This window comes from Chelonoidis abingdonii, chromosome 5 (assembly GCF_003597395.2).
Source record: "Chelonoidis abingdonii isolate Lonesome George chromosome 5, CheloAbing_2.0, whole genome shotgun sequence".
Classification (NCBI taxonomy): domain Eukaryota; kingdom Metazoa; phylum Chordata; order Testudines; family Testudinidae; genus Chelonoidis; species Chelonoidis abingdonii.
This window is the reverse complement of record NC_133773.1, coordinates 129,452,128-129,470,290: the sequence shown is the minus strand read 5'-3', so window position 1 is coordinate 129,470,290 and position 18,163 is coordinate 129,452,128. Positions and strand designations below refer to the sequence as shown.

General features: G+C 39.8%; 1 protein-coding gene across 3 annotated transcripts in view; it reads right to left on the bottom strand.

Annotated features, from left to right (window-relative positions):
• Positions 1–18,163, bottom strand: part of FAM53A (family with sequence similarity 53 member A) — a 98,933-nt gene that overhangs the window by 55,013 nt on the left and 25,757 nt on the right. For all 3 annotated transcript variants that reach the window (XM_075066639.1, XM_075066640.1, XM_032769706.2), the window contains 2 exons: positions 9,586–9,640; positions 5,803–6,605 (listed from right to left, as the gene is read on the bottom strand). In XM_075066639.1, the coding sequence (XP_074922740.1) occupies positions 5,803–6,605; positions 9,586–9,640 (858 nt within the window). The remainder of the gene's footprint in view (positions 1–5,802; positions 6,606–9,585; positions 9,641–18,163) is intronic.

Here is an 18,163-nt window from a genome sequence, read left to right as displayed (position 1 = left end):
GTTCTTCAATCTAGTAGAGAAAGGTGTAACAATCCAATGGCTGGAAGGTGAAGCTAGACAAATTCAGACTGGAAATAATGCATATTTTTAATATTTTAATTAACCACTAGAACAATTTAGCCACAGTCATGGTAGATTTCTCCATCACTGGAAGTTTTTATATCAAGATTGGATGTTTTTCTAAAAGAGATGCTCTACAAACTATTTTGGGGAAGTTGTGGCCTTTGTTATACAAAGGAGGACAGACTAGATGATCAACAGAGGTGCCTTCTGGCCTTGGAATCTAACTCAATTAAAGTTGTTCCAATTTAAACATCCTGCAAAGATTGCATCATTTCCCCTGAAGTGTACCAAATCTTTGCTGTGCAGGCCCTCAGGGTGTGGAACTCCCACACGGAGCTTGCTATTGCTCTCAAACTTTGAGCACATCTGAAAACATGCCCTTTTTGAAAGGTTATGAGGATTACTTAGTTAGTTAGGTTTATGGTAAAAAATGACCATCTTATTTTGCACCTATCACTACAACTGTTTTCAATTACTTCTGCCCTGCATTTGTAGGGGAAATCTGAAGGGGTTACTTTATCATTATGTGTATTTCCTTCATGGTCAAAGAAACAAGACTGACTCTGCACCCAAGATCATGATTTTTTAACATAGTTAGAACAAGGGTCGGCAACCTTTCAGAAGTGGTGTGCCAAGTCTTCAGTTATTCACTCTAATTTAAGGTTTCGCGTGCCAGTAATATATTTTAACATTTTAGAAGGTCTCTTTCTATAAGTCTATAATATATAACTAAACTATTGTTGTATGTAAAGTAAATAAGGTTTTTAAAATGTTTAAGAAGCTTCATTTAAAATTAAATTAAAATGCAGAGGCCCTCCGACTGGTGGCCAGGACCTGGGCAGTGTGAGTGCCACTGAAATCAGCTCACGTGCCGCCTTTGGCGCTCATGCCATAGGTTGTCTACCCTGAATTAGAAGATTATATTTATATTTAGCATTTTAAGTCTACATACCACTTTCAGAGCTAGACACATTTCTTCCCCTGAAAGGCTTATGGTCTAAGGTAGATCAGACACAGGACAACAGTTCTTCCAATGAATGGATATAGAAAGAAGGATTCCTATTAGATTTTGAAGGACTGTGGGAGGGAGAGAGAGAAAATATGACTGTGCTTGGTGGACAGGAACAGGAGACTTCTAAGTACAAGGAACAGCAGGAATAAAGACATTAAACAGAGTCCAGGAGAAGGGATACAAGAAGGCACATCAAGTAAGAGGTGGGGGAGTGGGACGAAAAGAGAACAACCGTAGAGGGTTGGAGGCTAGATTATGTAGGACTTTGGAGAAAGGTGCTCAATTTTTTATGCTTAAAATGCAGTGGTGAAGCAGTCCTGGCATTTGTATAGTTATAGATCCTTGTGTACTTCCTGCAAATTAAACCACTTTTTTGTTTGCTGTGATAGTGCAATAGTGTTAACCCTATGTAAGGGTGCAGAGACACTACTAGCAGAACACAGACCTTTATCACAAAAAGTTAAGAAATTAAAGCACACATTTCTCAGGATTTCTTCCTTCAAAAAGACTGCTACACCACATATGTATATGAATATTATATACTGAAAAACAGTCATTCAAAAATTACAAATAGATCAATAGTGGACAAAGTTAACTGAACTACTAGTAGTGAAAATGCAAATTGGCTTCAGTTTCTGAAATATTCTTATTTTAGACAATTTAAGCATGTGCTTAGCTTTCAGTTTGGCAGACTTTATTATAGACTAGCCTAAGAAACTGGGGCAACTTTTACTAAAACCAAGATTGCCCCTTCAGATATTTTTCTTACATGGCTCAGATTCATCAGAATTAGGCAAATCAAAAACTACACAAAATGAAGCTTTTTGCAAATAATTTCCCCCAAATCCTACAGCCTATTAGAGGAATGAAATAAATTGTATTTTAATGAGTTAGGATTTATTTACAGTAAGCTTTTTTGGTAAATAAAAGCTAATTCCATAATCTGTTTTAGACTTCTGCCAATTGTTAGCACACTAAGATCTTAGATGACTGATTAGTCAAGACTCATTTGCAATAAGCCTAACTGCATATTTTAGATTAAGTTAAAATTAATAAAAACACAACAGTGTCACAATCTATTGATATTTTGTGAATAAGGAGTCCTTAAAAGCCAGAAAGGCATGTAATAATTGAGAGTTCAACAAGGAGCAGATTTCTTGGCTCCAATACTGCCTCAAGCCTTGTTTAAATACTGCCTGCTGGCACTTGCTGCAGGATCAAGGCCCATGATCTCATTTCAAACCCAAGTTTTGTATAGTCTTTAAACTAAAAGTTTTTCAAAATTACTTCACGTGAAAGAGAACCAATAAAAATTAGTATAAAAAGAAAAGCACTGACTCACATAATACAAAAATATATTTGTCAACATCTTATCAAAGAGAATCTTCAAATTATCTGAGGGATAAATAAAAGGACTAGTTTAAGAGGTTGACATAGTAATGAAGGTTTGCTGAAAAAAATCACTTAGTACACTAGAAATTTATTGATACCTCTCAGAATGATTTGGTTTTTTTAAATCGTGTTTATTTTCATTAAAGGTGCACAGACTACATACCTTTTAAATGGGCTATGATCACATAGCTCCAACTCTCCTCTCCCACCCATATAAAATTCATATTATGATTCTCATGAACTAAAACTACCCCTCTAACCAATGCTCTGATCGTCTCAGGAAAGGCCAGTTTCAGAAGACTCTAAGACTTATCATCTACTAAAGCAAGAGGCAGTGTCAATTTTATTCACATCTGGCTATCCTACTCCTGCTACTGTACCTAAAGTTACCCAATTGTTCACTTCCCATCGGTCTTAGAGGTTACTCTGGGCTCAGACACTCTCTGGTAACAAATACTACCTTTCTGAAACCAAGGAAATTTGCCTATTTCATATTTGATCTGCCAAATTAATATTGCTTACCACAATACAATAAAGGTAAGAATCAGTCCAGCTGAAAGACATCCAACAGCTGAAAGTTCATCCCACAGCACTTTACCAGAACTTCTCTATGTCCTCATCTGAAATTCACCAATAACAGGTAACCACAGATTTCCAGGGTCCCACTTCTTTCAACTTGTTCCTTGAAAGATTAGGTAGTTCTTACACTAAAAATTAAATTATTATTTCTCATCTTATCTTTCATTATCATCCTTTTACACTGTCTCCCTCACCAGGCTATCACTAGGATAGCTCTCCTTTGAAGAGGAAGGCAGGTTACATGAACCTCTTCAAGGCTGGTAGCAATGAAGTTATGGAAGATGCGTTAAAGGGTGTGGATGATACTGACCTATGACACCACAATGCCAGATTTCTCTCTGTGGCCCAAGTGATAGTATTTGATATTGCTTCCATGGACACCAAACAATGGGATTCTATTTTTAAACTTAAATCTACATCAGCACTGTACAGTTATGAAAATGTTAACCCATGTACAAAGTCTACACTTCCCCCAGGTCATGATTATGCAGATAATGAAAACAAATGGTTACTCATTCAAAGAAAGTTCTCATGCCCAGTTGAGTGGGAGAATAGAATTTTGTACAGCTGGTCTCAAGAATGCATTTTTCTACTTCTGTGGGACAATGTTTGGAGAAGCCCTATGAGGATACATCTGTTTCCGCTGTTCTCTTTATTAGCAGTTTCTTTAATTGTATTCACCTACAGGTTTTTCTGATGCACATTTATCTATGCTATTGTAGTCGGCCAATATATGTTCTGACTCATTTTTTCTTTGACTTACAGAGGTATTAGAGCCATAAAGGATTACTTAAACCAGAACACATTTGCACCACAATAGAATGTTTTACTACTGCACCTAATCCCATCTCATGGGAACAGACTTACTTGACTGACTACTTTTCCCTCCACCTCCTCCCTGAAGTTTGTGACATTTCAGAAGCAAGCCCAAAATTTTTTTTTCTGCCCCAACCCTATTAAAGTGTTTTTATGCAGCCTTTTGTACAGTCTGTAGAAACAGGCTGCAGTGCACAAGCTGGGCCTTAGTAGCAGAGAGTTATAGGTAGCTACTAGGCAAGACTTGATTTTAACAAATAGGGAGAAACTTGTTGAGAATTTGGAAGTAGAAGGAAGCTTGGTTGAAAGTGATCATGAAATCACAGAGTTTGGAATTCTAAGAAAGGTAGAAGGGAGTACAGCAAAATAGAGACAATGGATTTCAGGAAGATGGATTTTGGTAACCTCAGAGAGCTGATAGGTAAGGTCCCATGGGAATCAAGACTGAGGGGAAAAACAACTGAGGAGAGTTGGCAGTTTTTCAAAGGGACACTATTAAGGGAGCAAGTTAAAAATCACTTAGAAAAGTTAGATGCCTGCAAGTCACCAGGGCCTGATGAAATGCATCCTAGAATACTCAAGGAGTTAATAGAGGAGGTATCTGAGCCTCTAGCTATTATCTTTGGAAAGTCATGGGAGACAGGAGAGATTCCAGAAGACTGGAAAAGGGCAAATATAGTGCCCATCTATATAAAAGGGAAATAAAAACAACCCAGGAAACTACAGACCAGTTAGTTTAACTTCTGTGCCAGGGAAGATAATGGAGCAAGTAATTAAAGAAATCATCTGCAAACACTTGGAAGGTGGTAAGGTGATAGGGAATAGCCAGCATGGATTTGTAAAGAACAAATCGTGTCAAACCAATCTGATAGCTTTCTTTGATAGGATAACGAGTCTTGTGGATAAGGGAGAAGCGGTGGATGTGGTATACCTAGACTTTAGTAAGGCATTGATACGTCTCGCATGATATTCTTATCGATAAACTAGGCAAATACAATTTAGATGGGGCTACTATAAGGTGGGTGCATAACTGGCTGGATAATAACCGTACTCAGAGAGTAGTTATTAATGGCTCCCAATCCTGCTGGAAAGGTATAACAAGTGGGGTTCGCAGGGGTCTGTTTTGGGACCGGCTCTGTTCAATATCTTCATCAACGACTTAGATGTTGGCATAGAAAGTACGCTTATTAAGTTTGCAGATGATACCAAACTGGGAGGGATTGCAACTGCTTTGGAGGACAGGGTCAAAATTCAAAATGATCTGGACAAATTGAGAAATGGTCTGAGGTAAACCGGATGAAGTTCAATAAAGACAAATGCAAAGTGCTCCACTTAGGAAGGAACAATCAGTTTCACACATACAGAATGGGAAGAGACTGTCTAGGAAGGAGTATGGCAGAAAGAGATCTAGGGGTCATAGTGGACCACAAGCTAAATATGAGTCAACAGTGTGATACTGTTGCAAAAAAAGCAAACGTGATTCTGGGATGCATTAACAGGTGTGTTGTAAACAAGACACGAGAAGTCATTCTTCCGCTCTACTCTGCGCTGGTTAGGCCTCAACTGGAGTATTGTGTCCAGTTCTGGGCACTGCATTTCTAGGGAGGTTGTGGAATCTCCATCTCTGGAGATATTTAAGAGAAGGTTAGATAAATGTCTATCAGGGATGGTCTAGACAGTATTTGGTCCTGCCATGAAGGCAGGGGACTGGACTCGATGACCTCTCGAGGTCCCTTCCAGTCCTAGAGTCTATGAATCTATGAAGTTAACAAGCGGCAGAAGACTAGTTGTACTGCTGAAATTACAAAAGCCAATATTAACACACCAATTAATCTGACTTTCACACCCACAGAAAAGTTTGATTTAGCCAACTATTTTCTAGAAATAGCCTGCATGCAATAATTCATTTCTACACCCTACCCAAGAAAGTAAAATCTCACCCGTGTCATTTTAAAAAAGTCTAAAGATGGACGATTCCACCGTACATCCTCCTCTCGTCTACGCTTTAGCCGGCTTTTCTTTTCATTCAGGACACAAGGCTGTGAGCGGCATCTCAGCAAGCCCTGACGACGGCTGAGCTCTGGTGTGGAGGTGGGAGTGCTGTTGGCTGAAGGCAAGAGGTTTCCTGTCTCGGTGATGTGCTCCTGTGAAAGGGAGAGGCGACGCCTAGGGTTAAAGTCACAAGGTCCTCCAGAATTCCAACGGATACTTGAACTTGTGCTTCCCTCACTACTGTCCACAAAGCCGCTGCTCGCAGAGGAAGGTCGGGGCACTGGAGAAGTATTGAAGCTGGTGATAGTAAAAACATTATTTAAGGACAGAACATTTTGTGGCAAGCTGATACTTGTGCTTCTCTGTAAGTTTGCACTCCCATGACTGTTGCAGCGCTGCAAGGTGGCACTGCCACCGCTGTTGCATCGTCTCTTTGACACAGGAGTCCAGACTTTTGAACTGCCGGGTTTCCATGGTGACCGACAACGAGCCAATTCATCTGGCTCAGAGAGTGACCTACAGTGGCGTTTGGTAGGTGGCGCCAATGGCTGCCCCGAGTTTTCATTAAGGTTTAGTTCACTTATCCATCCTGACACCATAGATGTGCTGGAAGATTCCTGCTGCCATTGCAGACTCACGTTGTTAGCTGTGCCTCTACTGAATGGGCACACTGGGAAAAGGTAAGCTGCATTTTTGGTCGCGTCAGCTTGGCTTGGACAACCCCCATTTAAAGCTTTCCAAGGGCTCTCTTCTAAGAAAGAAAAATGTAAGGGACGAAAGAGAAAAATAGGATACAGTTAGCTTACATTAACAGAGATATTATTTGGATAAAAAACAACAAGTTGGAAGACCTAGTTCTCTTAGCTGTGAAGGGAACACTTAACTCCGCATCTTCACCAAAACCCAACCCTCTAATATGAGCTAGTTCTGAAGGGGAAGATTACTACTGGAGAACTCTGGTATTTCAGAGCAAAACAAAACAACCAAAAAAAACAGTACACACAAATTCTCCTGAAGTCTTCCTGAAGTAACATTAGCATTCTGTACCCTAAGACCCAACCTCTGTACTTCAGTATTGCAACTGTGAAAATGTGAATCACTTTTGCACATTAAGAGCTATGGATAGTTTAGCTCTAAGTCACTTACAAAAGCATAGTATTCTCAGCACACCATTTTGTACATTCATAAGAACATAAATAATGTTGATATTAATAAGCAGTAATGGCAAATTTATTGCTGCTTCAGAGACTACAAAAAATAATATTGACATTAAGACCAGTAGCACTGAACCATGGTAAGTAGAGCGGAGCTGGTTCAACAAATCTTGTGAACAATCCAGCAGGTTGTGGGTTCTCTTTTTTTTGCTTAAACACCAGTGAAAATCTAGCCGATAACTATGACCATTTTAAGTCTATAGGGACCACAGATCATTTTGTCTTCCTCCATTATGGAGATATACTGCATACGTAAAACCCAATAGTTATAGGTTTGTAATGTTTTCTCCTTCAAGACACCACATTATGGAAATCCAAGGCTTACGTAATGTGTGTTCATTCTTTATAATGTGACTAAAAGCTTAAAAAAATAAAGTCCTGAGAACTCTTATTTAGGAACTGTTAAGATTTTTTTTTTGGATAGTGAAACATTTGTCCCTCCCACTCATATCCATGATACAAAGCCTCTGAAAGCCCTAAATTAAGGCCACCATTCCCCTTATTTTACACTTTTTTAAAACCCTTATACAAATTTTACTGTGAATACAGACAGCCCATAGTGTACAACTTCTTATGATCTGAAGTGGCAATGCTGGGTTGGAAAAAAAAAAAAAGTCTGCCACTTAGCCTCACTCTTTTGTGAAGCTTTTCTTTGAGAACATTCTGCACATTTTACAGCTGTTCCCCTACATTATAGAATGAAGCATAAGAAGAAGTACAACAGAGGCCTAGGATTTGCAAATTGAAAGGCATATTATTGTCCTGCTGGCCAGTTAACAGCTCTTTATGCTTGGCTAATTGGTTTAAATTAGCAAATTTTCTAACCAAGTAAATTTCACTCATCCAGGGGCTGTGGTAATAAAGGATGAATTAAAGTTTTGGGACACCCAAAGGTCTTTCCCAAGTAAGTTTTTAAAGCCTGTAATTAGAAGATCAAGTTTGTCTTCATTATACTAAAAGTATATTAGAGCAGAGTATTACTTTTAAAGCTGGAGGTAAAAAGTTGTCTAGGTTCACTGATTAATAATATTTTACAAATGGATCTTGAAGATGGTCAGGGATGCAAACCCATGTTCACAGGTGACCCTAAACCTCTGACTGCCAGAAGTCTGGAAGGGAAAGTAGGGTGGATCATTCCCACTGCCCTGTTCAGTATGCTCCCCCTGAAGCTGTGATACTGGCCCATGCTGGGAGATAGGATACTGGGCTAGACAGATCATTGGTTTTACCCAGTTTGGCAGTTCTTATATTTCCACGCAGTTGGTACTTTAAAAACCAAAAAAAAAAAACCACACACCTAAACAGGCAAAAGTTGATTTGTTAAAATGCTTTGAGGGTTGCAAACTCAATAAGCTACAAGATGTATATGCTACATGGCCAGTAGGGTCTTCCAATAGTTTCCACATCTTGTTTACTCAAAAGACCCTTCCAACTTACAACTATAACTGTCCAGACAACTGGTCTATGCAAATACCGGTATATATTAGAATTCCTTTGTCCTCCTTCCCCCAGTCTTTCAGATGGGACAGTTATGTGTGTTTTGCCTTGAACTATAAGCTCTTCAGAGTAGGAACCATCCTTAACTCAATGTGAATAAAGCACCTAATACAATGAGGCCTGGTCCTGTCTGTGACTTTGAGATACTACTGTAAAGCAAATTTTGTCAGCATCTAGTTTTAAGATCTCTTACAAAGGCTGGTTCATGTAAAAAACAGAAATAATTGCTCAAAGTAATTGATGGATTTTTACAGTAAATGTGCTGAGACTACTGTTGTTTGTATGATGCTGTTGTAAGATTGTGTGACTGCTGTTCCCTTGGGGACCTCAAAGAAACAAAGATCAGTATCTCAGGAGACAATCCCACTGAGTAAATGAAATGTACCACATCTTATAAAGAAATTAACCTGATGTAAAATGTAAAACTTTTCCCATCATCAATAAATCAAAGATATAAAAAAAAAAAAAAACACAACCATGACATGGCAGTAAGATAACAGAAACATAGAACAGTAACCAGATATCCCAGGACAAAAACAAAACACACACACACAAAATACCACATACATGCAGGTTTTCCTACATCAAAAGACACTAGACATGAACTTCGATTGTTTGCATCACGTTAACAGATATTTGAGAGCGAATATATGGTTTATTCTATATTGCAAAGCCCTATATTTATGAAGGTGTGTAAAGAAGTTTAATGTGTGGTTTTCTGCTCTGAAGAAAGTTTTGACAGGACAAAACCGGGTACATAACAGATATTGAACAAAAACATGTAACAAGGGGTTTTACTACGCAAAGCAGATCCCAAGTACAAAAATTGACAACCAGTGATTCCCAGTATTGTCCCAAGACACACATGAGCAAGAAGGCTCTGTAAGAGCATGCTCCAATCCCCTCCACCTTATTTCAATAGAAAGGTGGCTTACTATACCAATTACCTCAGTAAAATACTGTTACGATTACAGGGGGGGGAAAAAACAAAAACAAAAAACAAAACAAAAAAAAACTTACCATTGATTTCGAAAGGGAACAAGCTGCCACTTTTGTTCAGCTTCTCAGATGAGTACTGAAATTAATCAGAAAAAAATTTCAACACCATATAACTATACATGGTGTGAAAGGCAGTGAGCACAAGCCTTAAGGAAAATTTAAAATATTATAGTTCCCAGTTTCCTTATTTTATATATATAAAATAATTAATGGAATGACCATGTTTCTGGTTGGGAGTCTTAAAAAAAAAAACCTATATTCTTCAGTCTAAGTTACTGATAATTAAAAAAAATTAAGTTTTCAATTTTTGGTACAACAATATACAAGAATCCAAAATATCTTTCAAAAAGCTTTCAAGTATTTCCTGGGTTGCAATATGAACTAAATAATCTATCCCTAACTCCCCTCTCCCCACAACAAATAAATAAATAAATAAAAATAAAGAGAGCTTTGGATCCACACCTAAAATTCATTAAAAACAGCAGGAAATTGAAATTTAAGAAGCTGTTGTCTGAATTTTCATGCTCCTGTGGTATTACAAATCCAGCATACCTGAACAGCTTTACTAAAGCCCTTCCAGTCTTTTAGGTAAATACAAATTTAGACTCAAATACATACTAAGGACTGGATAAACATATTATGGCATTTATAAGAGAAAAATACTTGTTGCCCTTTAAGAGTGTACTTTGCTATGTTTTACTGATATTTTAGCAGATCTGTGGATTTTGCCTTTTAAAAAAGTAGATTTTTCACAATAAAATTTAATGATTGCCAAAGAATAGCTACAGTTTTTCATACAAATCATTGCAAATAGTGATCAGATGCATCATGTTAACATGGCTTTTACATACGGTTACTATATGTGTATTCTATAAAACCCTTAGAAACACAAATCTAATGCATAGTAAGGACAGTTGGTACACTCTGCTTCTCTTCACTACCAGGGAGATCAACGCTGCTGCTAGAGATGCAAAGTGAAGACCTGCTAAACTGATGGCAAAGCGCTCTCCGGTCAACTTTGGTACTCCAGCTCCGTGAGAATAGTAAGGTAAGCCGAATGGAGAGAGAGTCTCCCATTGATGCAGAGCAGTGAAGACACCTCGGTAAGTCAACCTAAGGCTACATCAACTCCAGTTACGTTATTCACGTAGCTGGAGAATCATAACTTAGGCTGACTTACCCCAGTAGTGTAGACAAGACCTTAATGTTTTTCTCCCAGTAATTATAAATTTAGATGGAAAAGTGACTAGATTTGTCTCAGATACCTAGTGCAGCTTGATATTAAGCCTCCTAATAACTAAAAGGCAAATTAATAACCTTACTAGAACTCAGATTCTTGTAGAGTTTTTCTGGGGATGGGGAGGAAGGACTGATTATTTTAAAAACCTGTCCTTTTTTTAAAAGCTTTTTTTGGACTTTGTTTTCGGTAGTAAGCCAAAGGAAAAAGAGATAGTATTGTTCAGAGACTTCCTTCCAGATACAAGTTCAGTTTTAAGTAAACATCCTTGGGCAATGGAGCATTTTTGCTGTTTACCACTGAAGTGCAACTGGCAGCTTTAAAACCTTGAACTTCAAATTCACAACTAAGATACTGAGTAGTGCAAGGACAGTTTGCTTTCTTTAAAAATATCCTACCCCACTAAAATGCCTGCATGTCTTATAGACTTTTGTTTATACTTTTTATCCTATATTTTCTATATCTGCAGATGCATTTGGAACTAGCTACTTAATAAAAACACAATTTTTTTTTTCCAGAAACAGCAAGAGTCTCAGGATCCCAGGACTAATTTAGGTTTCAAAAAGTTTTAGTCTTGAGAGGTAGGGAGCACTATTTCATTCATGTTCATCTTGTCAAACTGAATTTTCCCAGTTACATAGTCTATAATTTTATTAATACGTAATATAATCCATTGTGCTAAACTAAGAGTGAGGCGCTCTTCTGTTCTATCTACTAATTTGAGATAGGAACTCACACCATTGTTTTGAGAAGCAAGTGTGGACAGAATGACAATACAGTAACTCCTCACTTAACGTTGTAGTCATGTTCCTGAAAAATGCAACTTTAAGCAAAACGATATTAAGCAAATCCAATTTCCCCATAAGAATTAATGTAAGGGGGTGGGTGTTAGGTTCCAGGGGAATTTTTTTCACCAGACCAAAAAACCTGTATTATATAGATATACACACAGTATACATTTTAAACAATTTAATACTGTTCACAGCTATGATGATTGTGAAGCTTAGTTGAGGTGGTGAAGTTAGAGGGTGGAAGAGGATGGAATATTTCCCTGGGAATGCCTTGCTGCACAGAGGTTCGCAAACTTTTGTACTGGTGACCCCTTTCACATAGCAAGCCTCTGAGTGCAACTCCCACCCCCATAAAAATTAAAAATACTTTTTTATATGTTTAACACCATTATAAATGCTGGAGGCAAAGCAGGGTTTGGAGTGGAGGCTGACAGCTCATGATCTCCTGAAGGGTCCCAACCCCCAGTTTGAGAACTCGTGCTAAACAATGAATAGCACTCGGCTGAGCCCTCAAGGGTTAAGGCATTGTTTTTAATGTAACCTCACACTCTACAAGGCAGCAGGAATGGGGGGGGAGGGCAGACAGTATGCAGAGAGAGACAGACACACACCTTGTGTGTGGGAAAGAGAAATGCACACTGCCCCTTTAAGTAAGCTGACCCACTCTTAGGCCTGGTCTACACTATATGTTTAAACCAATTTTAGTAGCATTAAACCGATTTAACCCTGCACCCGTCCACACAACGAGGCCCTTTATATTGATACAAAGGGCTCTTAAAACTGGTTTCTGTACTCCTCCCCGACGAGAGCAGTAGCACTGAAATCAGTATTGCCATGTCGGATTAGGGTTAGCATGGCCGCAAATCGACGTAGCTCACAGGTACCACCAGGCACATGTGACCACTCGAAGCGACTAACTCGATACTGGCCAGGTAGACAGAAAACCCCGCAAACTTCCGAACGCATTCCTGGGCCCAAATGAGCCTGATCACACGTGGATGCATCTCAAATCCAAAAAGGCCCACATACCGTACAAGATACGACTAAATCACGTCAGGATGACAAATCGTCATCAAGCGCCATGCAGAAGACCAAAAGCCAAGCATGAAACAAAAAGTCTCCCAGGCTATGATAGAGCCACAGCACAGCGCTGTGTACAAGCTAACGGAAAGCCAAAGAATCAATGACCCTCATGAGGAGGGGGGACGAGGACTCCAGCTTCCCACAGTTCCCGCAGTCCAAAAACATTGCACTGGGGCTCCAAGCCTGTAGAGTCAAACACAGGTCGGGGTGTTCAGGATAATCAATCAATTACCAACCCATGAAAAAATGAAAAAATTGTTTGACTTTTCAATTCACTTAGAATACTCAAGTCTGCTGGAGCACGGTGCTATGGCACGAACAGCGCACCTTCCCCCATCCCGAGGCAGACGGGTACATCAGAAGACGGAGCGTCCTTGGCACACCCGAGGTTCGGCTGGCCCAGTGAATCACCACGGGCGCCGGGTAGAAATAGGAAATCCCGATTCCGGCAGATGGACAGAACGGCTGGACCGTTCATCCATAGCAAAGGGGCTGAGCTCCACACCCCCCCCTCAGATGATAAAAAATCTACTGCCTGATAGCATAGCAGCGGCATGCGGCCCTCCCCCACCACCAATTAATTCCGCTACCCTCATAGAGCTGGAGCGCTCCCCCATGACAACAAAAGTCATTTCTTATCCTGTCATCTTATTACTTCATCACAGACAAATGAGGGCCCTGCAACATAGCCCAGAGTGGGGAGAGGGAAAGCAACATGGGTTGCAGGGGCACCCCTAAATGCATCACAGCCATCCCATTCGCGGATCTGACACGGAGACGGCCCTGTACATGTGCTCTAGTACACTTACTCCATATTCTAGGCAGGACTGACTATTTTTAGATACCATAAAGGAGGGAATGACCCAAGGGGTCATTCCCATTTTTGTCTTTGCGCCCCAGCCAACCACAGCCAGGGGCACCCATGACAGTAGCAGATGGTACAGAACAGATAACCGTCATCTCATTGCCAATTTACAATGGCACAGCAGACTGTACAGAACAACTGATAACTGTCTCTGCTGTCATGCAAAGGCAAATGAATGCTGCTGTGTAGTGCTGCAGTATCACCTCTGTCAGCAGCATCCAGTACACATACGGTGACAGTGACAAAAGGCAAAACGGGCTCCATGGTTGTCATGCTACGGCGTCTGCCAGGGCAATCCAGGGAAAAAGGGCGTGAAATGATTGTCTGCTGTTGCCTTCATGGAGGAAGGAATGCGTGATGACATTTACCCAGAATCACCCGCAACACTGTTTTTGCACCATCATGCACTGGGATCTCAACCCAGAATCGCAATGGGCGGGGGAGACTGCGAGAACTATGGGATAGCTACGGGATAGCTACCCACAGTGCAATGCTCCAGAAATCGACGCTAGCCTCAGCATATGGATGCACACCACCGAATTATTGTGCTTTGTGTGGCCGCATGCACTCGACTTTATACAATCTGTTTTACAAAACTGGTTTATGTAAAAATCAGAATAACCTTGTAGTGTAGACGTACTCTGAAATGCATTGTCTTTTTAAGTGGATCAGGGAGTTGAGACAGCAGCTGCTGCCTCAAGCTCTCTGTCCGTGTCCCCACCCTGCTCTATATGGAGAAGAAGGGGTAAGCGGGGTGGGGAGGGGGACACCCTTACATGATCCCCCCTCTCCCCACCTTCCCCCCCACCCAGCAAGCAGGAGGCTCGGGGAGCAGGACAAGGCAGAGGGCAGGAGCAGCACATGGCAGTGTGGGGACAACATACCATCTAGGAAAGCGAGAAGTCACCATTGGGTCCTTTGTGCATGCACTAAGATACCACCGTGATAAGACCTTTACTTTATGAGCCTTCAAATGCCCATGCACTGTCAATGTATCAATGTATGCACTTTTTTGCCATCTAACAAATCTAGCCTTCAAATCTTTCCACTGGTAGTTGGGTCCAGGAGACCCTTCCACTGCAAATTTTTCTATGCAAACAAGCCTGAGTAGTGCTGGCTCATTTAAAAGCCTTCTCCTATCTTGGCTATGAGTCCAAAGACATTCACGCTTGCCTGTCAATATCCTAAAACTTGAAGTCATAGGTACTGCCATTCAACATTTCCTTCCTTACTTCACATACCATAGCTCACTTCCATGACAGGGGGAAAAAAAAAAAAAAAAAGTCTTTAAAAAAAAAGCAGCCCCAAGATGAGAACCATCAGACCAAAAGCAGCAGTACCAGCAGACAAAACCTCTGATGATTCTTACCAGCTTGAAGAAACTTATTCTGTATGTCAGCCACATTTGCTCAAGGAAAAAAAAAAAAAGTTTACAAAGCTCACTGGCCACACCCTCAACCCAAGGGGATTGCAGTGTATTTTCAGCACATTCTGTAGATATACTTTCATATCAGCCAGAAACGACCAAGTCTAAATTGATAGCTCCAGATATAAAGATCACAGAACCCAGGCAGAGCACGCTTTTCTGACTCACTAGTATGGCCCCTGGTTTTATGGCTTCCTCTTCCTAAAGGACAAAAGGGCGAGACAATAAGACATCAATGCTACTAGTTCCCCTTTTGGCCCTTGAGTCCATGCTCTCTCCCAGATACTGGAAGAGCTGTCTAGTCTTCTCTTGAGTATTCCACTCACCACTAAATCTCCTACTTCAGGATCCAATTCTTCATACCCAGCATACCCAAAGTCCTCTTGAAACCTGTGATCTGATTTTTACAAGTGTTGGGCACTGAAAACTATTTCTGTACACAAATCAGTCAGTGTCTTTGAATCAGAATATTAGTTCCAAAAATCAAATGGCCAGAATGTCATGACTAATGAGATACCTACCACCGTTTTCAGGAGAGCATCAATTTTGCAAATCAAATGCACTATTTGTTTTACATGCCCCCCCCCCCCCAATAATTAAAGCGCTTTTTTGTTATTTGTCTAAAGAAAGTTACCAACCAGTAAACATTAACCTATTAAAAATGTTGATTTAAACCAATTATAACATTTTACACTAAATTTGATGGGTTTTTTGGTAACCAAGAGGATAAATCGTAACTATACAAATTTATGTAAGCAATCACATAAGCTTAACTTACATTTATTCTGATACTTAAATCACTTTTTTTTAATATGACATTTAAAAATGGTGACTGATATGTTAGGACTGTATAGGGAGCCTGGGCACCTATTTATTATGATGATTCATTTTTCACTTGTGATTAGTGTCAAACTCTTTTGGATGGAAATTCAATTAAAATGCACCAGAGCAGCATTATAATTATTTTAGCTAAATGAAGCATCTTAAAGATGCTGGATACATAAGTTAGTTTATTAAATGTGTTTTTCATTTAAAGGTAGCTGATTTATTTAATGGAAGTATATTACCTGTAGTTAGTGAACTGATTATTTCTCACTACTATGTTCAAAATTTTTGAATTAGTTGATTTCATCTTTTCACACCTAGTTTACTTGCAGATTGAAAGGGGAAAAACAAGTATTCCAGCTTTTTAAAATCCCAATTGGTTTCTTAATTTAGGATGAACTAGTAACTGACCTGAACTAGTTGAATGAACTGAAAAGAAGAAAATATTCTTCTGCACCTGCAGAAGAGATAACTGCTGTCACAAGGTAGGTTAGCACTTCAACAATTTCTGATGATAGGCGCTTAAGCCAGTGACTCTCACCAGTTCAATGGTGTGACTCTTTCAAACTTGGCAACAAATATATACTACTAAATATATTTTTAATTTAATTAGGGCTGTGAATTAATTGCAGTTAACTCAAATGATTAACGCAAAACAAATTAATGAGATTAAAAAATTAGTCGGATTCATTGCCTCTAATCGCACTGTTAAACAGTAATAGAATATCAATTTATTACAAATATTTTCGGATCTTTTTCTACATTTTCAAATATATGTATTTCAGTTACAACACAGAATACAAACGGTACAGTGTTCACTTTATATTATTTTTATTACAAATATTTTCATGTAAAAAATAGCATTTTTCAATTCACCTCAATTACTGTAGAGCAGTCTCTATTGTGAAAGTACAATTTACAAATGTAGATTTTTTTTTAAACTTAACTGCACTCAAACAAAACAATGTAGAACTTTAGAGCATACAAGTCCTACTTCTTGTTCAATCAACTGCAAGACAAACAAGTTTCTTTACATCTACATGAGCTAATGCTACCCGCTTCTTCTTTACAATGCGACCTTACAGAAAAACAATTCAAATAAACAAGAGCATGGGACAGCTGGATGGGGCGGAGATTCTGGGGGGAGGGGGGAGGAGAGACAGGATAGGTGGAGTCCCAGGAGGCCTGTACGGGGATATGGGTGGGGATAGGGGTCAGGGCAGTCATGGGACAGCGAGCAGAGGGCGTTGGGTAGGGGGTGGAGTCCCAGGGGGGCAGTTAGGGACAGGGGTAAGTTATAGAAGAAGGCCAAAGACACGTAAGGTCACCTTGTGATCATTCTAGTGCCTATTTAAGTAAAACATGCAGGTCCAGATCTACAAGGGTATTTAGGTTCCCAACGTCCATTGATTTCAGTGGAAATTAAAAGCCTTAAATACAATTGTAAATGTGGGCCCCAATGCACAGATGTAGAAAAAGTTGATAGATAGATTAGATAGATAATCTTTGAAAAACTTGGAAAAAGGGCAACTTTAGCTCATTGCAAACTTTGCTTCCTCTTGAGAAAGGGGATGTGAGTTTTAGAACTTCTTGAAACATGTAGGACTTTGTTCCCATAAGTTTAACAAGTATATGACTGCAACTACTATTCATAAGTTTTGAGAGTTTTAACCCTGCAGATTCTCTTGAAACCCTTTCATCCCAGGAGGCTCAGTTTTTCTTCTCACTGGCAAACCACCTTCCAGCAACCAATATCCGATGGACTCCTTTCCTGTTACTAATGAAGTCTACTGGATGCAGCCCAGCCTCCACCTTGCCGTTACACAACAGTTTACTTGCATACCTTGATAGCAAATTTTTGAGGTGCCTGGTGCCTCTCCCTCCTATTCTAGGGAAATGATTGGATGGGAGGAATGACATAATGCAGTGGCAATGCAGAAAACACTCTGCCATAACTACTGGCAGCTACCTGTACTGAACTTAGGATAGATGCATTCCAAAGGCCCCAAATTATTCACACTCCTGAGTTCTGTAGCTATGCCCACCTAACCCCCAGTGTAGACATACTGAGGTCAATTGAACAATGCTTCCATCAACCCAACTGCCATGGCTTGGAGAGGCGGAGTTCCTATAGAAACAGAAAAAAAACCTCTTCTATCATAGCAGGAATAGTCTAAACAAGAGTGCTACAGTGGCATTGATACAGTCTGTACATTAGTCTATTGTAAATAAATAAATGCTCCCACCTGCACTGAATAGAAGATATGTGAGCACATCTAGGNGGGGGGCGCAGGCAGTTTGGGGAGGCACAGCCTTTCCTACCTGGCCCTCCATATACAGTTTTGCAACCCCTATGTGGCCCTCGGACCAAA